The 25167-nt window shown below is 36.4% G+C and overlaps 2 protein-coding genes across 4 annotated transcripts in view; both read left to right on the plus strand.

Moving 5' to 3' along the window:
* The first annotated feature begins 3987 nt into the window (after window positions 1–3987).
* On the plus strand, window positions 3988–5983 carry LOC116668198. Its single transcript, XM_032494807.1, has 2 exons — window positions 3988–4131; window positions 4417–5983. The coding sequence occupies exons 1-2, from the start codon at window positions 3988–3990 to the stop codon at window positions 5143–5145; spliced, it is 873 nt and encodes a 290-aa protein (XP_032350698.1). The 3' UTR covers window positions 5146–5983.
* Window positions 4941–25167, plus strand: part of AGO3 (argonaute RISC catalytic component 3) — a 109530-nt gene continuing 89303 nt past the window's right edge. The window contains exons 1-2 of one of the 3 annotated variants that reach the window (XM_006186313.3): window positions 4941–5258; window positions 21132–21303. In XM_006186313.3, the coding sequence (XP_006186375.1) occupies window positions 5240–5258; window positions 21132–21303 (191 nt within the window). In that variant the 5' untranslated portion in view covers window positions 4941–5239. Of the gene's footprint in view, window positions 5259–21131; window positions 21304–25167 lie in introns of those variants that run through there. The other 2 variants (XM_032495920.1, XM_032495919.1) reach the window with 2 other exon arrangements.

Below are 25167 nucleotides of genomic sequence, written 5' to 3' on the forward strand. Positions count from 1 at the left end.
CCAGTGTCATAGATGGTGTTCCAGTGTACTTGATAGCTCTTAGCACCTTTCTCTATTTACTTTCATGACTTGTTTTCCCCAGAGCCTGTGAACTAGAAGCAGAAACTACATTCTAATCATTTTTGTCATCTCAGAGCCATAGCATATATCAAGGGGTCAATATTTGTGAGTAGAATTGAAATGAGCTAGAAATCTGTGGTTCATGAGTACAGAGGTGGGAATCAAGAAGTGATATTGAGTATACAGGATGGACTCAGCATTCCTGAATCTTGAGGTAAGCAGAGACAACCAGATTATCGTCACCTTTTCTCACTCTCATCCCAACATGGAGGTTCTATGATTTTGTACCTTAAGCTGTTGGTGTAGTTGTCAATCATGTAAGTTCAGGCATTCCTCCCTGGTGCTTCTAGAGCATTGTTATTTCTGTGTATTGGGGGAAGGTGCACAGAAAAGGATTCTGGCACAGGGCCCAGTGAGAAATTTTCAGTGGCAGCTAGTATGTATGTATATGGGCCTAGCAGTCCTCTGGGGGCCAAGTGTTGTAAACTTTTCAAATTTCAGAGATAACCTGTAGCTACCACCTGCCAGATTCTCTCAGAAGGAAGCCAGCCAGACCCATGCTCCTTTTTAGCAGCAAGGACTAGTGAGGTTGGTTGAACTTGAAGAGCAAATTGGAACATGGGGGGGATTTTTCCCAGTTGAAACAAGACTTAAACTTATGACCATTAATGAAGCAGAAATAAAGTGTTTAGCAGGGTGAATGGGAAGATGATCATTACGGCACATTTTCGCTATAAATTTCAGTTTCAGAAATGATTGATGTTAAATAGGTTTCAGGATGTTGGTTGCTATTCAAGAGAAAAAGATGGTGGAAGCCCAAGGCCTGATTTGTTTGGTGCTGGAGCTCAAGGTTTGAATTAAGCTTATCCTGGCCCTGGACATCCTTTTTCAGTATTGGTTGAGCTGCCTTCCTTCCCTCTGCCCTGTCAGTTGGCATCATATACTGTAGCACATCCTGTCTATCAAGTGGCTTTGGGGCAGGACGAGGTTGGGTGTTTGTTGGATATCACTTGGCTTAACAGACCCCAGAATGACATGGCAGTTAGGGGTTGGCAGCTAAAGGAAAGGGTTATAGTGCAAAAAGAAGAATATTTTCAAGTTCTGAGCCTGGGCTATCCTCAGACTTGTCTGTACTGCTTGAATAGCACTGAATTGGAAAATTATCTCTCCCTTTTTGTTTCTAGCTTTCAGGACATTTATTCTTTTGGCTATTGGCTAAGGAAACCTGGCAGGCTTAGAAGGTGCACAGAGCATGACAGAAGCACTCTTTTAAAGTAGTAGTTGTCAAGGGGGAGCTGAAAAGTGGACTTGTTGGAGATGAGGTGCATTTAGAAGTTCTCCATTTAAGTACCACTGCTGCCTTCCCCAGGATACCATATCAAGGTTTTTTAGACCATTGTGGCTTACCCTGAAGGAATACACTGTCCTCTTGTTCTACACTGCAGCGGTTTCACCACTATCCTCTTGGCAGTGTCTTTTAGGGACAAAGAAATTTTGAGGACCTTTCTAAGGAGCCCTCTGTCCCTCTTCCCTACCTTCTAGAGGCAAGGAACTTTCCTTGGAAAAGAGGCAGTGGGAGCTCCCAGCCAGGTTTTTGGAAAAGGCCTCTGGGTTGTTAATGGAAGTGAACTGGAAAAGGAATAGGGGCTTGGGTACTTTGAAGTATTTGGTTAGGTGTTTTGTACAGTATCCATTATATTATTTAGTTGCATCTTCATGGTATTCATGTGAAGTAGTGTATCAGTTACCTTCAATTGCATATAACAAAACCCAATGAAATTGGCTTAAATACGGAAATCTTCACATGACAGGAAGCCCTGATTTAATATGGCTCCAAGGTTGGTTAATTCAGTGGTTCAGTGATAACAGGCTCTTGGAATCTTTTTACTCTGCTGTCCTTTATATTGATTTATCCTCATGCTTGTTCACCTCAGCATGCCAACATGGCTACTATAATTCCAGGAAGGAAGTGTTGACAGGACAGTGTCTAGGAGAAGAGGGACTAATTTCTCCCAATATTTCATTTTAAAGAAAGGAAATCCCCGGAAGCCCCAGCAGGTCTGGCCTCCTGTCTCATTTGCTAGAAATGGATCATCTTCCCACTATTCTGTCATTGGCAAAGCAAATGAGATCATCCATCTTGAGTGGCTTAGATTAATTAGGAGTTATCCTATGAGTCATCTGGATTAGAAAGACAAGTCATGTTTGCTAAGCAAGAAAGAAAAGGATAAGGGCTCTTGGGTAGGCATCCAGCAGTGTCTGCTCAATGTAGGTACTCTGGTTTTTACAGATGAGGAATGTGATGTTCAGAGAGAGTGACTTTCCTAGAGTCACAGATAGTAGCAGAGGGCCTTCAGTGACAGCTCTGACTGTTATATATTGTGCTGCAGTACAAAGTAGCTTGCTTTCTGCTGTGTAAAAATTGCTGGTCTAGGAAAATATTTCAAGTGTTATGTTGGCTGACTTCAGTCCATGCAAAAGGAGAGGATTCTGTCCAGTTGCTTTTCTCGTCCAGTGATGTTTATCTAGCACAGGAAGCCTAGGAATGCCACTTTCAGAGGGCACAGATTTCCTTGCCCCCAAAATTTGTTTTCTTTTATAGTTTTCCCTTCTGAGAGCAACCAGTATCACAAGGGATGAGGGCAGAGTTTTAGCCTGTTTCCTGAGCCCCATTCTTGAAGCCCAGTTATCTATTTGTCCATCCATCTTGCCCCACAAATATTTACAAAGTGCTACTATGTGCCAAGCATTCACACTGTTCTAGGCACTGGGGCTATGACAGTTAAGATACAAAAAGACCCTGCTCTGTGCCCTTAAGAGCAGACCTGTGGGAAGTGAGGTCCAAATATAGGGTTTGCATGTGATCAGGGGAGAGCCTCCTTCAACTTTGCTTTTGGCAGAATCATTCAAACCTTTTGCCTTCCTACTTCCTGATATTACAATTCACATGGGCTTATAGGTGGGGGGGGGGTCTCTGGATAGCAGAAGTAGATGGGAAGGCATCATTGACATTTATTAAATTGGACTGAAGTAGAAGGTCCAAATCCTGCTTCACCCATCTCAACAAAGAAGAAGATGGCCCACCTCCAGGGTTCATCATCATCACTATGTCTGATCTGGGAGACACTGAGGAAGCCTGCAATCATTTAGGGAACCAGTTGAGGGTGTGATAGGCCCTTGATATTTACCCCTGTCAAATGCTGCTACCTGCTTGGATTATGTATAGTCAAGGGTTGAAAATAACTTAAGATACAGTGTTTCATCTAGTGACATTTAATTTGATACTTAAAAATTGGGGAGGGCATTTTCAGTAAGAGGGTTTTATGATTGGAAGGAAGAAGTGAGGCAGAATTAGAGTCAGTGTGGATTTGAATCCCATCCATTTACTGTTTACAGCGGGTGCATCTAATAAGCGCTTTAAAAAGGTAACTATAGTAGATACCTTTTTTCTTCATTAACATCTAGGGAGGGTTTTCTCTGTGCTTTATGTACATTTCCTAACTTCACAACATCTGAGGAAACTGAGCCCCGCAGGATCAATTGACTGATCCAAAGTCCCACAATAATTGGGGGGAACTAAAAATGGGATTTTCCTCCTTTCCTCTTTGTCCCAAGCTTTAAAAAAAAAACACGTATTTTTGATTATTAAAGCTCTAAACATTACTGATGCTTAGGGACATAGGGAGAAATCATGAATCATTCCTCGGCCTAAATAAAAAAGTATCACATTTCTTTACGGCAACAAATACTAATGTGCTGGTCCTAATAACATAAAGCCTACATTCTAGAGGGAGAGAGGCATGCAAACTAGTAAAAATTGCTGACTGGGATAAGGGTTACTAAGGAAATACTGTAATAGTATACAGGAGTGCCTCACCATTGATCGGAGGTCTGGAAAGGGCCTCTGAGATGTCCTTAAGTTGAGGTATGAAAAGTAGAGGGGAAGGAGTGCGGAAAAGAGAACAGAGAGGGTTCCTGGCCAAGGGAACCATAAGTAGAGAGGCTCCAAACCCAAGAGAAGCGCTTTGCCTGGTGGAGGAATTAGAAGCAGACGAGTATAGCTGGAACACAGTAACGGGGAGAAGTCTTGTTTAAGGGGAAAGACAGGGCCCCTTTACGCCATACGGTTTGGCCCTGTAATGGAGTTTGGGTCTTAGTGTGACCAGGCGTTATTGAAGAGTTTTAAACATAGAAATTATTCGATCTGATATTTGTGTTAAGTCCTGTTTCTTAATCTTTCCCCAAGTTATATTGTACATCCCCCACCCCCACCCCAGTCCCCAAATGGTCGTCACAGCAACTCTACAGACTTAAGAGTGATCCTCGGTGGTGGACACTAGACCGCGGGTTGAGTAGGTGGCCTCGTGGGGCATCCAAACGGGGCGTGGCGGGAGGGCTGGAGGAGAGAGCCTCGCCCCAAGACAATATCGGCCCGGGGCCGTCACAGCTGCAGGTTTTGGTCCAGCACCTCAGGCCGGCCACGCTCCAGGCTCCACTCCCCGTTACCTACGCCGCCTTCAGCGACGTCGTCTCAGGCAGGCGCGGCCCCGCACCAAGGTGGCGGGAGGGGTCCAGTCCTTCGGGGTTGTCTCCGGCCGGCACGGCCCCGCGGAGGACCGCGCGAGGGCGGACCCGTCCTGGCTCTCTGGACTCGGCCGCGCCCCGCCGCGCTCACCCCAGGCTCCGCCCAGGCTGGGCGACTGCTCCGCGACACCTCCCCTGCGTCCTCCGCGCCGGCCGCGCCCGCACCGACGTCGCGCCCGCAAGGCTTGGGCGGAGAGGCGAGGCTTGGGCGGAGAGGCGAGGCTTGGACGTCGGGCCAGCCGGGGCGGCGGAACTGACGCCATCAGGCTTCCGGGGGCGGCCCCCAGGGAGGTCGGCGGCGGCGCCGCAGTCGTGGAGAGGCAGTGGGAGCGTAAGCGGGCACGGGCGACGCAAGTTCCGCACGGAGCTCTCCTCTTCTCGCCTCACGCTTCTTCCTCTCTCCTAGTCGCGTGCTGCCTCCCCACGGCCGCTCTTCCTGACGAGAGCTTTCGGAGTGCGGTTGCTGAGAAGCCGTCGCCACCCCGCCTCGGGGCCGAGTGAGGGTTCTGTCGCGCCGCTTCGCCCCCCTGCGCCGACTCCTTGCCCTCAGTGGCGGGCGCCCTTCTCGCTCGAAGCACTCCCCCCAGCTCCATGAATGGAAATCGGCTCCGCAGGTGAGTCAGAGCTGCTGGTCCGGTCGGTGGAGGTATCCGCAGAGCATCGTCGCTCCCTCCGCCCCGGCCCAGGTGAGCGAGGTGAGCGCGGTCCGGGAGGCTCCCCTCTCCTCCCGGCCCCTCCTCCGCCGCCCCGCAGCCCCGCCGCAGTTCCCCAGGGCCACCGAGTAGGCGAAACTGCGGGGAGGGGACGTTGCTCAAAGGATTGAAGTTTGGGGTTCTCTAGGCGCTGTTAACTCTTTTTTTCTGGAGTCTAGAAGGGTTTGCCATCGCTTTTGTTATTCCAGTTGAAGATGTAACGGTGTGTGTGTCCTTTAACCGTGTTGTGTGTCCTGTAGAGGCACTGGGCGGCTAGCCCTCTCCCTTATTTATCTCGTAAGGTATCCGTGAAGATACATTGAGACGACAGATGAGAATTAAGTTTGAAATAGGTATTAGTGCAACATCAAATGCAAGATGGCATTTCTTCCATCCCCTGGTTCTTTTCTGATTGTGGCAGTATGATACAGAGTTCCTGACGATCTTGGAAATGTCATATCAGCCTGGATCACTGCTTATGTGAGGAGGTAGATCTTAATATTGCTGACTATATATATATTTTCCATTTTCTGTTCCCTAGTGAATCGTTTGTCATATTCCTGGAAATTTGGAATTTAAGAAAACTGCTTCTCTCCTTGGGAAAAAATGAGAGTCTTGAGAAAAAATTGCAATATGGGCAGTACTTAAGAAAAAGCACCCTTTACCGTCCGTAATTAATTGAAGGACATAAAGTAGATATTACATAACGGTTTGCTTTCCAAATGATCATACTTGCTAATGTTAGATTTGGAAATATGCTTCATCCTGTCACAAATTTATAAATTAATTTTTAAAATACTAAGGGGTGTCTTGTTACTAATGGTATCACAAGTTCCTGAATTTCACATCTCATTTTGCCGATTCTAGAGGCACCTAAATATGAGATAACAAAAACTTAAATGAAAGAAACCAGAGACATAATGATGATAAAAATTTTGTTGACTGTGTTGAGGAGTTTTAATTGTTAAGGAGTCTAATTGTCAAGTAGATGCAGAAAGCACTTAGAAATTGTAGAGGTGGACTGAGAAGGATTTATTACAAGTTTTATTATATGGAATTTTCTCTAATCCGTTTCTACCACTTCTCTTGCATGCTCCATTTTTTTTTGCCTTATTTGTATCTTCTTAAAAAGGGAAAGTTTGTCTAGATTGTGAAGAGTTTTAAACTCTCATTTGTTTATCATTGATTTGTATATTTCTGAAACTGTCCTTTGTTTTTCAGTTTTCTACTACACTATTTAGGGAATGTGATGATTTGGGGGCTATATATGATTTTTTACGTAAGTGTCTTTTTGTTGAGCCTGGAAAACAAACATGAAAGTTAAACACTGTACTAATTATCCTAAATTTTAAAGTTTTTTTTTAACTCTTCAAGTTTTTTTTTTCTTTTTCTTTTTTGGGTTTTTCATGCGAAATTATGCCCAAATATATGGACAACATCTTAGAAAATAGTTCTGAAGTCAAACCACCTAGCCAACAAGTCCAGTTAGCCAAGTACAAGTCAGTAAATGCTCCTATGAATTCTTGAGCTACAGATAAATTTTACCTCTTTTTTACATGTGCCATTGCTGAAATACATATCCATTCAACTGTCTTCACATCTGCGGAAGTATAGTTAGACTTATCAACCATATGCTTGGACATCTTGAAGCACAAAATTATTCTTCAGTGCAGTTTATACATGATTGACTTTAATTTAATAATGAAATAAAGTATAATTTAGCTCAAGATTGTCATCAAAAACAAAATTTTCATTCTTTCTGAGACTTACATGTAATTGTTATGCTGCAAATGAAATTGAAAGCATAGTTGGGAAAAATGTGCAACTAAGTTTAAAATCAAGATTTTGACAGATACATATTTTGGTTTAAAAAATTTTAGAGGCAGATGTTCTCTAATAGTCTGTTGAATCAGTGTGGGATCTTGGCTCTCCAACTCTAAGTTTTTCTTTTGCGTGGAGATTCTCAGGAATCATCTTATGACAAGATACTTTAAATTTTAGTTGTCAGATGGATACATAGAAAACTTGAATTTATTTACATTAGAGTATTTCAGATAGAAATTCTATATAATTGTTTCTTGGTGAATCATTCTTCACTAAAAGTAAATATTTGTGTATTCTTCCCATTCACAGGTAATATTTTAACTGATTTTTAAGGGTGTCCTTTACAATGTACTGATTTAGTACTGTGTAAAACTTCGATTTAACTGAAAAGCTAGCACAATTTGTTTTTAAATAGTAATAATCAATAGTTTAGCATCTATGCCTGTGACTCCTTAGGGGAGCTTTTGATGAAACCCTATTTTTTATGGTTTAATTACAACTGGACTAATGGTATATATGTTATATTTTTGGTCCAAATAAGATGTAAATAGAAGAAACAGAAATGTTCATTAAGATACCAGTTCTCAAAAAACAAACAAACAAACAAACAGATATCAGTTCTCCTGAGTAGCCATTTTTTAGGACCATACCATTCTAGTCTGTATTTTCAAGTAAAGTCAGACTACTGTTTAGGATAGAAAGAATTGTACTTACCTACCAATGGAAGAAAAACAGTTTGTACTACTTTAAATTAGTGATAATGCAAAGGATTTAATGTGTTTGGTAGTTGTCTTATACAGTCTTACAAAAGTGAATAGACTGTTTCTTAGTTATATTCTCAAATTCATGTTTGAACGTAGTTCTTTTAGGACTGTGCATTGCTTTAATAATGAAAATCAAGAAAAGTCATTTGAGAACAAGTTCCAAAGGAACAAGAATTGCATTTATGGAAGCTAGAATTGAATGAAATGAATAAAAGCTGTGGGTTCAAAATACTAAAATATATAATACCATTAGGTTCTCAGTTTAGTATTTAAAATAAACAATCTTTTTTAATCACCTGGGAAATGTTTTTATTGTTATATAAATTTTCTCACTTGTAGATTTTTGTCTTGAAGAAAATAAAATGCTCTCTGGGTAGGGGGCATGAATTTTAAACATCGAAAAGGTTTTTCTAGTTGGTTGTCGCTTAAATTTTAGCTAGTGCTGCTCTGGAGTGGCCATTATAACTTTTTTCCTAGTATTTGCTGCCCTCGGCTGGAATTGGGACTTATAAAAATGTGTTAGATTATTTTGATTTTTGTTTTAGAATTTAATTTCTCTGACAGTGATAGAATGCCCTGAAGGAAAACTGAAAAGGAGGCAAGAAACAACTTTTTTCTTGTAAACAAAGACTTTAAAAAGTAAAAAAGAAAAAAAGAACACATATGTAACTCTCAAATGTAATTAGATTAACATGATGAAGACTTAAAAATTATCCTTGATTTCATCACCCTAATATAACTACTCTTTAAATTTTAAACTAAATTCCAAGCTAATGAATATATTAGTTAAAAAATTTTTTAAAGTAATTTTGGAGAGCAGTTAGAATGAATGAAATGATTTCTAGATGCTACTTTTGCTCTTTTGGAGATTTTCATGTAATAAGTTGGTAATTTAGAAATAATTCATATTAGTTTATATTTTTCAATGGGAACATTGCATTTGTTTGGTTCTATAAGCCTGGTCTGATAGTATGCAAAGAGGCCAGGGGCCCTGTAAGGGGGACATTTCCTGGAAGAATTCTCTGTTGTATATGGAAAAACCCTAGCTCAGGGTAGAGTTCTTGCCAAATTGCCATAAACTGTTGGATTCTAATTGAATACTATGTTGCTTTATATCACACCCATCTTTTGTCATATTGGTTTCTGTGGTCTTTAAATACTTGAGGATCTACCTGAAAGATGAATTAAATAAATATTTTTTAAACTTTCTCTTATAATACTGAAAACTAGGACTTTTAAGTAATTTTTGTATGTAGAGGGGTTTGTTTGGTTTTTTATTTTTAATGGATGGGAAGAAAAGGCAAGTTATCTGTTTGCAAGAAGGTAAAACTAAAAAGATAATTTATTTAAGAATAGTATTCTTTCCAAACCTGTTTGTCTCGATTGGTTGGGATGAACAGCATTCACCAGACATTCCTACTTCTAATTCAGTTGTCTAGGATACTCAATAGACCCTCATTCTTGGCTCATTAACAAAACAGATGTGAGAAAGAATATTGTGTGGTTTTTCAACCATAGTGGTTATGCTGTTAGGATACATGAACAGCCTTTCTGTGTTTGGAGTTTCTGTAGTTTTCTCCCATTATCTGTGTTAATATTAATAACTTTCTTTGGCTACTCATTGCTTAAAAAAAACCAGACTATTGAGATTCAGCAAAATCTTGTCACATAACTGATGCTTTCTCTTATATCTTAAATGTGGGCTCTGTGGTTTGGTTGCAATAAAAAATTATGTACATTAGTCTGGAATGTCAGTTTAATGAAATAATTTGAAAGAATTCTGTTTTACATCAGCCAATTTTTCTTACATTGTTTCTAAATTATCAAGTCTTTGAGAAATCAGAAGGTATCTATAGGATATAGACATGTAATATTTTTGTATTGTTCATTGGCAGAAGAAATTTTGCAAGAAAATGTTTTCAATTGTAGGCTTATGTAATGCTGTTTTTGAGTCATCACCAATACTTGATATTTTAACTGATTTCTAAATCTAACATCAGAAATTCGTTAGTGTATCTGTGAATTTTAAAAAAGACTGAAGAATAGATTGCAAAATAGGGTTATACCACAGCAATGAAGTTCTTTTTTTGTTGTTTTTTGAAGAAACTTTTGGCTTCTAAATTAGGACTTTCTATCTGTATATTTAACATAAAAGTAGTGATTCTAAAATTACTGAATTTTTCTAAAATTTTTGCTTGGATGATCGAAGTTTTTCAGAACTGTCCAACCTTTAATTATAAAATAAATCTCAAGGCATTTCCATACAGGGGCTACTTGTTTTCCAGGGGGAAAAGTCTTCAAAAAAATGGTTCCTCATACTGCCATCTGAGAAGTTTAACCCTCAACAGATTGAATATTCTAGAGTAATTATTTAGCTGTAGTGAATATAATAAATGTAATTATGTAAGTGCATTGTATTTGTACAGGTTCATTGAATGAATAGGTAGAATTAGGTAGGAAGTTACTAAAATCTCATGCTGATGTTTACTGGTTACCTCATGGATTTAAGTAGTAAACAGAGGCATTTAGTTATGTCACATTCTGAAGTCAACACAATTTATGTATTTTTCCAAAACAAAAATAGAAATTTTTTGCTGATTGCAAAAAATGTATGTTTATTATCTTTAAAAAAGCAAACAATATAGGAAACTCTAAAATAGAAATGAGAATAATATGATCCCATTTTCCAGATAAAACCATTGTTAACTTTTTCTTGTATATTTTCCCAGACACCCATCCATGTTTCTTACTGTCAATCCATCATATTGTTTTTAACCTGCTTTTTCTACTCAAAAATGTCTCATGGACATTTTTTTCCCATATTTTACCTACATCTGTATAGCAATATAATAATTTTTACTGAGTACATAACATGTAATTTTATATATTATTAGTCTTATGGATGATGGTTTAAATTTTTTCCAGTTTTTAAAAAATTATGAGTAAAATTTTGGTAAGCATACTAGCATATACATCTTTGTATAGTGGTTCAGTGATTGCTTTAGGATAAATTCCTAGAAGTAGAATTGTTGAAACAAGGAGTAGTCCATGAATATAGAAGCCAAAGTTCTCAGTGAAAATTCATAATTTGGTAATAGGCTATAGTAATGCTATAGTTGATTCAGATTTATTTACTGCTTATTTTTAATTAACCCCATTTGCTATAGGCTGTTATTTAGCTTTGGATTCACAAGTAGTACATTTTAGATTGTTAGGTCAGTGAATGCTTTGAAAATGTATGGTTTTATGTTTGAAGTTTAATGTGGTTAGTTGTTATTAGCCATACTTGCTACAACTACTAGAAAAGTTTGAGGTAGAGATCAATTTCAGATAGTTTTCTATGTAATTACATTTTCAACTCTAGTGGGCAGTGTATGTATTTGTTAAATAACTAAAGTGTGCTTCACTATAATTTATTCTATTGACAGAATTGTTTCTTCCATTAATTTACTTTAAAATATGTTTGATACTTAAACTTGATGATTATTTTATAGTTAGTAACAGTAGAATTCTGTTACATTGCTTATTTATGAAACAGAATTTTGGTTTTTGCCAGTTTGTATAAAAAGCACCGGGCTTGGTTTCTCTCCTTTATAATGATAATGGAGGAAAAAATTGTCAGTATGATATAGTGTAGAAAGCATGGGTTTTAGAAGCAAATCCTAGGTCTCAAATTAACTGTGACTTGTTAATGATATGTCTTTGTAGGTTCATTGATTGTAACAAGTGTACCACTCAGGTGCAGGGATATTGATAGTGGAGGAGGCTGTGCATGTTTAGGGGCAGGAGGTATATGGGCAGTGTCTACCTTCTGCTCAGTTTTGCTGTGAACCTAAAACTGCTCTAAAATATAAAGTCTACTAAAAAAAACTGTGACTTTGGGTAGTGTATTTAATCTTTGGTAACCTTAATTTCATTATCTGTGGAATGGCATAGTAAAGAGATTAAATATGCAAAGGAAATGGTATTCCTATCTTCCTGTTTTTTAAGACAGTTTATTACAGAGAATTGAGGATGTATACGCAGACTTGTATAATAAACTCCCATGTACGCATTACACAAACTCAGCAACAACCAACCATGTCCAGTTGTGTCCATTCTAATTTTCTCTTCCTCTATGTATTTTGAAGCATATTCTAAAGATAATAACATTTTATTCATAAATGTCTACTAACTATATCTATAAAAGATATCAACCCACAATACCATTATCACAGCAGAATAAAAATAGTAATCATCTTTTACATCAAATATCCAATCAGTGTTCAAATTTCTACTTGTCTCAGATATTATACTTTTTTTAAAAAACAATTTGCCTTTTATTTATTTCCTTTTTGAGTCAGGATCCAAATAAGTTTCACACATTGTGAATGGTTGATATGTCTTTTAAGTGCCCCTTAATTTTTAAGTTTTCTATCCTTTCTCCCATCTACAATTTATGGATTGTTTGTCCTTTTAGACTTTCTCAGTCTGGATTTTGCTGGTTCCATGTTCATGGTGTAATTTAACATGCTTCTCTAAATTTACTGTAAACTACCAGGACCTTAAGTCTTGACCAGATTCAGGGCATCCTTTTTGAACTTACTCCAGTCAGATTTTTGTCCCCACCACTTCATTGAAATTGCTCTTATCAAAGTCCACAAAGAATTTGCTAAACCCAGTAGTCACCTCCCAAGTCTTAATTTTATTTGACTCTTCAACTGCATTTGATTACATTGCTTCCTTCTTGAAACACCCTTTTTTCCACTTGGCTTCCTGGGTACCATATTCTCCAGATCCTCCTCCAACCTTTTTGGAGATCACTTTTCTGCTTTTCTTTTGCTGTTTCTTCTTCATCTCCCCAATTTCTAAACACTGGGAGTGTCCCAGGGCTTATTAGTAGTCTTCTGTATCCTGCCACAGTCTGGGTGATCTCTGGTGCAGTGGTTTCAAATACCTCTAATATGCCAAGGACACTCACATCTATATCTCCAGCCTGGACCTCTCCTTTGAACTCCACACCTATCTAATTGCCTACTAGACACCTACTTGTACAGAAACCTTAAAGTTAACATGTCCTAAAAATCCTCTTGATTTCTTTTCAAAACTTTCTGCTGTTATGAGTCTTTATTATCTCAGTAAGTGACACTTCCAATTCTTTCAGTTGCTTAGACCAAAAAAACTTTGAGAACTCTATTCTCTCACATCCCACACCTAATCCATTAGCAGTTTTTATCAGGTCTGCCTTCTAAACGTTTTCCATCCACGTTGCCATCGTTCCCGAGCTGCTACCACCCCTGCCCTAGCCAACATTATCTTTTGCCTGGAAAGTCAGCTAGCCAGTCTCCCTGCCTGTACTCTTATATTATTTTTCATACAGCAGCTGGAGTGATTGCTTTAAAAAATTTAAGTCAGATCATAATGCTTCTTGACTCAGAATGTTTTGTTGGTTTCTCAGGTCTCAGAATAAAATCCAAAGGCCTCATCATACAAATCCTGTATGATCTGATCTCCCATTAACTTTCTGACCTCATCTCCTGTCATTCTCTCTCTCGCTCACTCTGCTGCAGACTTAGTGGTCTCTTTGCTGTTCATCAAACACCATGCAAGCTTGTGCTTTTTCCTGTGTACTTGATTTTCGCTCTGCTTGGAATGCTCTTCCAGCTATCCACATGACTTGTTCTCTCACTTCTTCTGTTTTCTGCCTATTTGTCACCCTTTCAAAGAGGCCTTCTAAACCTATCTAATATGGCGAACTACTCCCCCCCACCACACATACATACACTTTCTATCCCTTTAACCTATCTAATTTTTTTATAGCAGTTATTACTACCTAATTGGCAAAAAAGAAATACAATATAATCTGCTCCCCACACCCCTATAAAACCTTCATGAGGACTAGGTCTTTATTGTTAATATTAAAATTATTATTCACCTGAATCTGAACAGTGCTTGGCACTTAAGAGACAATCAGTAAATATTTGTTGAACAAATTAATGAGTCAATAAATTAATGACTTAATGAATGATAGCCTTTCAGCAAATATTAGTTTGTAGTATAGTGTAATGATTAAAAATGCAAGCTCTGAAATCAGACTATTTGCAAATCCTAGCCTTGCTACTTTCTAACTGTGAATGTGTTTTTTAATCTCCCTGTGCTTCAGTTCCTCATTATAATATAGTACCTCCCTCAAAAGTCAAGTTGTTTGTAAACTGACTATACTTCAATTTTTAAAAAGCCCCCCAAAAATTATGTTGTAAGAAGTTCACCTAATGTATGTAATACTCAGTACATGTTAGCTGTTTTTATTGTTACAGTGTTGGGATACTTCCTAATATATTATGAACTAATTAAGCAAAGTAAATGTGACTTTAATTAATCCATGTATCTATAAATTTTGAACATAATAATTGTTCAGTAAATAGAGAAATGACTTTATGATTTTGATTTTTTAAAAATTATCTATGGGGACAGTGAGTTTCATAAGGGAATGGGGGATATAGAACAATAAATCATTATTTTTAAGCCAATCTTGATAGAAATCACATGTAAATAAAACTGCCGGAAGTTATTTTTTTAAAACACATTAAAGGTTTTTTAAAATTGTAATGCTTAATGCTGGACAGGGTAAAGAAGAGAAACCTGGTGATAGTAATGTGTTCATATGCGGTTTGGCAGTATGAAAAATCAGAGACATGTTTCTGTTTCTACTCTTTGACCTGGAAGGTCTACTACTGAAATTTATCTGAAGGAAAAAATTTTGTTTACTAGTTTCCCTCTCTGGCTCTCCCAAATAAAACAATAGGTGCTTGATGCAGAGAAATTCACTTAGCATATTGTGTGACATTCTGTAGATGTTGATTAATATTTATTGCAGAGCTACTGTTTTTTAACGGCTTCTGTGCCAGGCACATCTAGAATGTGTAGGTCGTTTTATCTCATTTTTAAAATAAGGCAACTGAATGTACCTCAACATAATAAAGGCCATATATGACAAGCCCATAGCTAATATACTCAGTGCTGAAAAGCTGAAAGCTTTTTTTCTCAGATCAAGAACAAGACAAGGATATCTATTCTAACCACTTTAATCCAGCATAGTGCTGGAAGTCCTAGCTAGAACAATTAGGCAAGAAAAAGAAATAAAAGGCATCCAAAATTGGAAAGGAAGGAGTAAAATTGTCTCAGATGACATGCTATTATTCAAAGAAAACCCTAAAAACTGCATGAAAAAGCTGTTATAACTAATGAATTTAGTAGAGTTGAAGAATGCAAAATCAGCATACGAAAACTATTGCATTTCTGTACACCAACAACTATCAAAAAGATTTTTAAAAAATCTCACTTACAATAGCATCAAAAACAATAAAATACTTAGGAATAAATTTAACGAAGGAAGTGAAAGATCAACACATCAAAAACTATAAGACATTGATGGAAGAAATCGAAGAAGACACAAATATATGGAAAGATATTCTGTACTCATGGATTGGAAGAATTTAATATTGTTTACATATCCACACTCCCTAAAGTGACCTACAGATTCAGTTCAATCCCTATCAAAATTCCAATGGCATTTTCCACAGAAATAGAAAAAACAGTCCTAAAATTTATATGGAATTATAGAAGACTCCATAGCTAAAGCAATCTTGAGAAAGATGGAGAAAGTTGGAGGTGCCACACTTCCTGATTTCAAACTATATTACAAAGCAGTATCAAAACAGTATGGTATTAGCATTAAAAATAGACACATAGATCAATATGAGTCCAGAAATAAACCCATGCATGTATCGTCAATTAATTTTTGACAAAGGAGCAAAGAATATACAGTGGAGAAAGGATGGTGTCTTCAATAAATGGTGTTAGGGATACTGGATAGCCATATGCAGAAGAATGAAACTGGACCCCAACATATGTCATATATAAAAATTAAAATGGATCAAAGAGTTGAATATAAGACCTAAAGCCATAAAACTTCTTGAAGGAAATGTGGTGAATGAGCTCCTTGACATTGGTTTTGGCAGTGATTTTTTTGGATTTAACACCAAAAAGAAAAGCAACAAAAGCAAAAATAAACAAGGGATACATCAAACTAAAAAGCTTCTGCTCAGCAAAGGAAACCATTGACAAAACTAAAAGGATGCTTATAGAATGGGAGAAAATATTTGCAAACCACATATCCAGTAAAGGGCTAATATCCAAAATATACAAGCAACTCTTACAACTCAATAGCAAAAAAACCCCAACTCAATTAAAAAATGGGCAAAGGACCTAAATAGACATTTTCCCAAAGAAGATATGCAGATGGCCAGCAGGTACATGAAGAGGTGCTCAACATCACCAATAGTCATGGAAATACAAATCAAAACCACAATGAGATATAACTTTGTATCAGTTAGGATGACTTTTATCCAGATGAGATGAATGCTGGTGTGAGTGTGGTGAAAAGAGAACTCTTGTGTACTGTTGGTAGGAATGTAAACTGGTACAGACACTATGGGAAATAGTATGGAGGTTCCTCAAGAAATTAAAAATAGACCTATCATATGTTCCAGCAATCCCATTTCTGGATATATATCCAAATGAAACCATTATTTCAGAGATTTAATTGTACTCTCATGTCCTTTGCAGCATTTATAATAGTAAAGAAATGGAAACTATCTTAAGTGTCCATCATTGGATGAATGGATCTAGAAAATGTGATACATACACACACAATGAAGTATTATTCAACCTTAAAAAAGAAGGAAATCCTGTCATTTCTGACAACGTGGATGAACCTGGAGGGCATTATGCTAAGTGTAATAAGACAAAGACAAATACTGTATGGTATCACTTATATGTAGAATCTAAAAAGTCAAACTCAGAAACAGAATAGAAAAATGGCTACCAGAGGGTGGTGGAAATAGGGAGAGGTTGGTACAAAGGTATAAACTTTAAACTATAAAATGAATAAGGTCTGAGAATCTAATGTACAACATAGTGACTATCGTTGATAACACTCTGTTGTATAATTGAAATTTGCTAAGAGAGTTGAAGTTCTAAATCCTCCTTCCTCCCTACCAAAAAAGTAAGTATATGAGGTGATGGATGGATATGTTAATTAACTTGATGGGGAGAATATTTTCACAGTGCACAGGTATATCAAATCATCATGTTGTGCAGTCTAAATATAATTTAAAAAATAATAGTAAGGCAACTGAGTCTTAGAGGTTGTGACTTTCTCCTGGTCATTAAATCTGGATTTTGAAGTCAGGTCTGAGACTATAATTCAGTTGAATTGATTAATTTAATATACTCACTTTTTTTTATCAGTTAAGAGTTTTAGTTACAAATGACAGAAATCCAGCTGAAATTAAGCAAAAGTGATTTACTGACTCACTGAATCCAAGGAAGGTTGAATAGCAATAGGAAGAACAGGTTGTGCAGCTGAGATTGCATCTGGAGCAGTTGGAACTAGGAACTCATGGTATCAGGCTGCTCTGTTATTTTGGCTTCTCTCTACATGTAGCTTCCATTTTCTCTCACTGTTGATTGGCTTTTTCTACACATCAGGACACCTACATCTCCAACAGCTATTGTATCTCATAGCTTTAGGCCCTGGAGAAGAAATGCACAGTTTTGTTTAGGGCCTAAGTTAAAACAAAGTCCCAGGGGAAGGACTTACTACTTTGTCTTGGATCTGATGTCCATCCCTGGGCCAATCAACTGTGGGGTCAAGTTCACGTAGGATCATAGCAATTGTTGATATTCATGTAGTACTTGAGAGAGGGTACAGTTTTCAAGAGAATAGCCAGTAGATGGAGGAAAAGAGTAGGATTGTGTTTGACATACAATTCTATGACTATCCACTACAACTGCTTATGCTTCACTATCTATAATAGTGAAGAAGTGAAAACAGACTAAATATCCTTGAGTGGAGCTTGGTCAGTTGTAGTTCATCAACTTAATGGATTATTATGTAGCCATTAAAATTGTGACTATGAAGACTGTAGTCATACAGAGACACTTATGATGCTATGCTATTTTAAGTGGGAACAGAATATAACTTATTATATGTAGTGTGTTTGCTACTGTGAAACTTTAAAATGTAGTGGGAGGGATTCAGATTACTCGAACAGAAATGTATGAGGTAATATGGCACAGGATCACTGTGATCCAAAAGTCTAGTCCCTAGCTTTGTAGATCCTGACTCTTGGTTTTGTCAGGGCATCCGGAGCTGATGAGGGACTGATTGATGCTAGCCAAATTCACAAGAAACTAATATATAAATCATAATGCTAGTTTAATAATTTATAGAGAAAATACTTCCAGAGCATTGAGAAGATTCACATTGACTAGTCAACAGCTTGTCTCCTTCAAGTGGTCTTTATGGGTAGCCAGACAATAATCAGAAGATTGCTCTGTAGTCAGGGAATCAGAACAAAGGATTTAATCAAATTTACTCCTAAGTATTAGAAATAGAAATATGAATCACTCTTAATCTCTGTCCTTAGATCACTCAATTTATATGAAAATACAGGTAGTAAAATAACTACAGAATTTTCTCTGTGTACAGCAGGCAGGTTATTTTATTAGGCTCTACTCCCACTAAAGAAAACTAAAAAATCTGGATAAAATAGAACAAAATGCCTTCTTAAAAGTATGGAATTCTTAAGAACAGGTTCCTGAAGATCAGATATTCTACATCACAACCACTAATTAACCTCAACTAATTTCCCAAAATATAACTAAAACACATTAAAATATCTGTATATCAATCACAAAGTATCATGTTAGGATGTAAAATGCTTAAGAACATCTTTCCTGATCACCAGATAGTTAATATGGTTAGTTATAAACAGTCGTTTCATGAGTAATGACATGACAAATACATGAGCTTTTTAAAAATGATTTTGTTAAATTCATTTCTTAAACTGAGATATAATTAATGTATAACATTATTTTCAGATGTACAACATGATGATTTGATACTTGTAAATATTACTAAATGACGACCACAATGAATCTGGATAACATCTTTTACCAGACATAGTTAAAAAGATTTTTCTTGTGGTTAGAACTTTTAAGATCTACTCTTTTAGCAACTTACATATATGCAATACAGTATTATTAACTATAGTCACTGTGTTGCATATTCCATTCCCATGACTTACTATTTTGTAACTGAAAGTTTGTATCTTTGACCCCCTTCACCCATTTTGCCCACTCCCTGCTTCTGAACAGTCTGGCAACCACCAGACTGTTCTCTGTATCTATGAGCTTGGGGTTTTTTTGTGTTTTGTTTGTTTTTCTTCCTCTTTTATATTTCACAAATAGATGAGTTCTTGTGCTATTTGTCTTTCTCTGTCTGACATTTCATTTAGCATAATGTCCTCAAGGTCCATGTATGTTGTTACAAGTAGCAGTATTTCCTTTTTTATGACTGAATAATATTCCATTGTGTGTGTATGTATATCACATTTTCTTTATCCATTCATCTGGTAAGACACCTAGGTTGTTTTCATATTTTGGCTATTGTAAGTAATGCTGCAATGAACATGTATGTATATGCATGACTGGCACACTGTGCTGTACACCAGAAACTGACATATTGTAACTGACTGTTCCCCAAATAAAATAAATAAATAAGTAAGTTTTTAAAAATTAAGTAATTAAAAAAAAAGAATCAGGGTTTTTTTGGCATTTTGGTTGAATTGGGGTATGTTTTTTTTCCCTCCCGTTCTCTGGAAGAATTTGTGTAAGATCAGTATTATTTACTTGCTTAAATATTTGGTATAATTCTGTACTGAAGCCATCTGCATCTGGAATCTTTTAGTGTATGCATATGTATGAATATTTTAAATTGTGGGTTTAATTTTTTTCAGATAGTTACAGGACTTTTCAGATATTTTAAATGTAAATTCATTCAGATAATAGTTATTAATTTACTAACTAAATTTATTGTTTGAATTTTGTTTCACAAAGCTACATTTTGAGCTTTAAAAACTTAATGCTAGATATCATCTAGGGTTTTTTTTAACTAATAAAATATGTGTAACATTAAATTTGTCATCTTAGTTTAAGTGTACAGTTCAGTAGTATTTAAGTACACTCACATTGTTGTGCAGCTAGCCTCAACTTTTCATCTTGCAAAACTGAAACTATACTCATTAAGCAACAATTCCTTTTCTCCCTTTTCCCCCAGTCCCTGGCAACCACTCTTCTACTTTGTCTCTATGAATATGACTACTCTAGGTATTATTAAGTGGAATCATATAGTCTTTTTGTGACTGGCTTATTTCACTTAGTATGACCTCCTATGTTATAGCATGTGTCAAAATTTCCTTCCTTTTTAAGGCTGGTTAATAGTCCATTGTATGGATATACCAGATTTCATTTATCTATTCATGTATCAGTGAACACTTAGGTTGCTTCCACCTTTTGACTATTGTTAATAGAGCTGCTGTGCATAAATGTATAAATACCTCTTCAATACTCTGCATCAATTCTTTTGGGTATATACCCAGAAGTAGAATTGCTGGATCATGTGATAATTCTATTTTTAATGTTTTGAGGAACCACTCTACTGTTTTCCAAAGCAGCTGTACCATTTTACATTTTATCAACAGAGAACTTTTCAAATTTTATATACTTTCATGTATCAGTCAGCTGTATTTTTGTAGGAATTTGTTTATTTCATCAAACTTTCAAATTTATTAACAAGGTTTGTAATGTCTTCAGTATCTGTAATGATACTTTTTTCCCTCGCTGATATTTGTTACTTATATTGACCTTTTTTCTCCTGTTATAAAAATCAGTGTTGCCTGCAGTTTATCAATTTTATTTGTCTTTTCAAATAATTTATTTTGTGCTTTGTTGACTCTTTTTATTGTATACTCTTTGTTATTTTGTTCATTTGTTCTTATCTTTCTTTAAGTTTACTTTGCTCTTGGTCTCATACTCTCTGGATGTGATTTGTGCTTGCTTATGCTCACGTGGGTTTGTAGGATTGTTCTTTCTACCCCTTCCAAAACAGTTTTCCAGAAGTCCCCAGTTTTTGTTTGTTTGTATGTTTGTTTTAATGAGAAAGGTAAATTGGGATGAAAGAAGTTGGTGTTAGAAATGACGTTGTCTTTCAGCACTAGGCTTTAACTATTATCAGCTGTACTTGACCTACTCTGTTTGACAAGATTATCAAATGCAGCTTGTAACAGTGTTATTCTTTTTTTTTTTTTTCCTTCCTTGGCAGGACCCGTTGGGGCCCAGCCCCTACTCATGGTGCCCAGAAGACCTGGCTATGGCACCATGGGCAAACCCATTAAATTGCTGGCTAACTGTTTTCAAGTTGAAATCCCAAAGATTGATGTCTACCTCTATGAGGTAGATATTAAACCAGACAAGTGTCCTAGGAGAGTGAACAGGTAAGAATCTTGAAGTCACAGAGATCTTTTGCTGTTGTCTTCGCTTTAGTAATTATGTTTATCTTATACATCTGAATAAAATGATAATGTCTACCAGTTTGACCAAGAACACATGGTAATTTGCTTTGAAATTGATTATACCTCAGCGGTGTGATGGTGGGAAAAAATCTACAAACAACCTTGAAATTTTTCCATTACAACATGAACTCATATGTTTCCTCTGTGATAATAGAAAAGGTCCAAGTCATTTTTATATGTTCTTGAAATCAGATTAAACATCTTTTCCCTTGCTGTTAGGTAGTATTTATATGTGCTTTCTTTTTTCTCCCCAACCTACCCCCACCTTACTGACCCATTTTATAATGTTCCCTTTAAGAAGATGGTGTTGGTAGCAATGGTAGATAGAGATGGTGGTTGTCATGGTTTCATGCTTTCTTATGATCCTCAACTCCTAACTGTTCCTTACTCTTATATAGGAACAGGTATATATGATATATATAACATTTTATCAATCTGCTTTCAATAAGCTTCTCTCTCACTTCCCCCAAATACTATATAGTATATATCTATATATAGTATACATAGATATGGATGTGGTTTAGGTGATACAGGGAATATAAAAGGAATTTATGACATGCTATACACTGTGGAAGAGGATTTTTTCCCCCTTGATGGTAGGTTGTTTTTTTTTTTTTTTTTAGTCTTACAGACAAAACATTTAGAAAACAATTATGTTCAACTTAGCATTTTGGTTTATAGTGTCAAATACCCCAGTCTTTTCTTATTCAATCAGTATTATTATTAGACCTTCATTTAAGACAGATTTATTGCTGTCAAGAAACTTGTAATTTAGTAGAAGAGATAAAACACATAAGAAAATGAAGTGAATGAGCACTTAGAGACCTTGTAATAACAGTGAAAAAAAATTTGTAGTATGAATGTTACAATTAACATGTAGTGCAGTGTTCTTTCTGAGGTCAGGAAGTGAGCTGTGGAGTCTTAAAAGTGGAGGAATCTAAGAGATAACTAATTTGATAGCTTTTATATATTTGAGATCCAGAGAGGTTGAGAGGCTTACTCAAGAACACAAATTTCTCGTAGCAAAGGTGAGACCAGAACTCCAGAATCCTGACTTGGTAGTCATTAAGAAATACTTGTAAAGCAAGAAGGAAAGGAATTGAGTTAATCTAAACAATTGGTAGAATTGCAGATAGCTGTAGTAAAGAGAACACTTTTTTTTTTCCCCCAAGATAAGGCAGAAGTAGCAAAGTTACAACAATTGAGAAGAACTAGGTGTAGGGAGCATAAGCCAGGTTCATGGAGGAAGTTCTAGTCAAATACTACAATAAGCTACCATCTATGAATACATGATTTCCTTATCTTGCTGTAGCCTCCACCTCTTTCCTGAGCTTCAGACTGATGCCTGAATTTCCCTAAAGTGTTTCAGACACAAGTCAAAACAACTTATTCTTTCAATCCCCATCCCCAAATTCTGCTCATACTGTTGTATTCTTTTTCTCTACCTAAACTCCCAAACTAGACCTCCTTTTTCCTCCTATTGGTTATCAAGTCCTATTGCTTCTATTTCAGAAATTATTCCCTAATCTGGCCCCTCTCCATTCATACTACTGCCACCTTGGTTTCAGACCCTTTTTTGTTATTCAGACTATTGTAATTATCTCCTAATTGGTCTCCCCAAACATCTTTCTGTTCCCATTCTCACTAAGTATCCACACTTCTGGCATAGTTATCCTTTTAAATCAGATAACTGATTATATCACCCTCCTGCTTTAAAATGTATTCAGCTCCCTATTGCCAAATTTAGTATAGCATATCCTTCTTATTTTGGCTCACACCTGTATCTTTTTCCATATTCTGTAACTCTGGAATGCCCTTTCTGCTCTTACCTCTCTTCCAAACTTCTATTATTTTTGAAGACAAACCTTTTGAACTCCATAGTCAGATGGTAGTTCATTCTACTATGACATTGTAACACTTGGTTGGTGTACACTTTTGTTATAGTATTTTTAGTGCATTGTGGTTATTTGTTGCTACCCTCTTCTCTCAATATAACCTCTTCATGAAAAGTAATATTCTTTGTCATCATCTTTGTATCCCTGATCTTAGCTCAATGATTGGCACATAATACATACTCAGTAAAGTGCTTATAAAAATAAAATGGGTTGACACAACATTGTAAAATGATTATAAATCAATAAAAAATGTTAAAATAAAATAAAATGGGTTGAGTGTGATGGTGGGGGATGGGAGAGAGAATTGGACACTATAGAAGGATTCATATGCCTCGATACGGATTTTCAGTACCCTGTGCTTCTCTCCTAGGATCTAGTCTTTGTCTTAATCTTTCTCTTTCATCTATCTTTGTGCTTATAGGGACCAACTATCTCATGCTGCACTCTCAAATTCCCTTTTCCTTGTTTCTCAAAACTAGTGTTAATGTGTAAATTTGAATGAAGGATAATCTTGACCTTTTGATAGACGTTTACAGTTTTTTAAAAGGCCTTTGTTAACCAAAGGAAATCTCTTAACTGATAGAATGTCTAAGGCAGATGTTTCTTAGCTGAATTCCTTATTGCTACCTCTCTACCTTGCCCTGCCTAAAAAAATCACCCCTAACTTAAGAAGTAGAGTATTACAGGTTATTTATTGAATAGAATTATATGATGAAAATATTATGAAAATGAAATCACTTGAAGATAAAATGAGTTGGAATTCAGGGAATGGTGGGAGGTGAAGGCTTGGGACCTTAGAGAGATGTCAATTGAGGTTTCTGTAGTATTTCAAATGAGTTATGAGGGTCTAGGACAGTGGCAGTAATGTTAGGTAAAAAAGAACAAAATTGTTTATTAGATTTGTTCCTTCTCCTACCTTTTCTTTGGTAGGAGGGTAAGGGAATAATCATGTGTTATATGTGTATATATTATGTTCCATACCATAGAGTTTTGCATGTAGATGCTCAACATGCAGGTTAAGTTTGGGGGGGAAAAGTATATACATTCTGGTTTTAACTTACAGTCCTGTTGACATCCATAATTGTATTTCATCTTTATGTTGTTTTGTCTTACATTATTTGCCAGTAGAAGTAAAGAATCTGTAATTTAAAGGTTTCCAAGTGGAAATTTTTTAATCATATATCTTTTTTTTTAATTAAAGTACAATCAGTTACAATGTGTCAGTTTCTGGTCTACAGCACAATGTCCCAGTCATTATCATGTATCTTTTATTTGAGTTTTGATAGGAGCTACAGGACTTCTTTGGGACTCTAAAATTAGCATTAATTGACTTTGTACTTCGTTAATAATATTGACTTGGTTTTATATCAACATACACAAAACTGACTCCCTTTATTTTCTTCAAAAGACTAACTTTTATGCTCATTTTTTGCAGTGTTACTTAAGTAGTTAAAATTGTTGGTGGGCTTCTGAAATTGGTTCAGTTCCTGTACTTCAACAACTGGAATTCTAGAAGTTAGAAAAAAACAAAATAGAATTTTGTAATTCCTTTTCAATATTAGCTAAATGGTTATGGGCCAAAATACAACAGTATTTAAATCAACACATATGAGGTTTCCCTTGTCCATAAGCCACATGCTCAAATACTTGGCAGTATAGCATTAATAATAATAGTAGAATCATGTATTGCAGCCAAACAAGTTTCCACTTTAGTCAGAAGAGTTTTCTTGGACAAAATATCCAGGAAATGCTTGTGAATCATTTTGTGAGTCAGTTTTTCTACTTTAGACTTTCTGTTCATTGCTTTTTTTTGACCTTTCCTCACTTCTTTGGGGACTGTTTGTGTTTCTTTTTTTCCTATTTAATGATTTGATTGGGAAAAAAATCATTA

Source organism: Camelus ferus, chromosome 13 (genome assembly GCF_009834535.1).
Source record: "Camelus ferus isolate YT-003-E chromosome 13, BCGSAC_Cfer_1.0, whole genome shotgun sequence".
NCBI classification, from domain to species: domain Eukaryota; kingdom Metazoa; phylum Chordata; class Mammalia; order Artiodactyla; family Camelidae; genus Camelus; species Camelus ferus.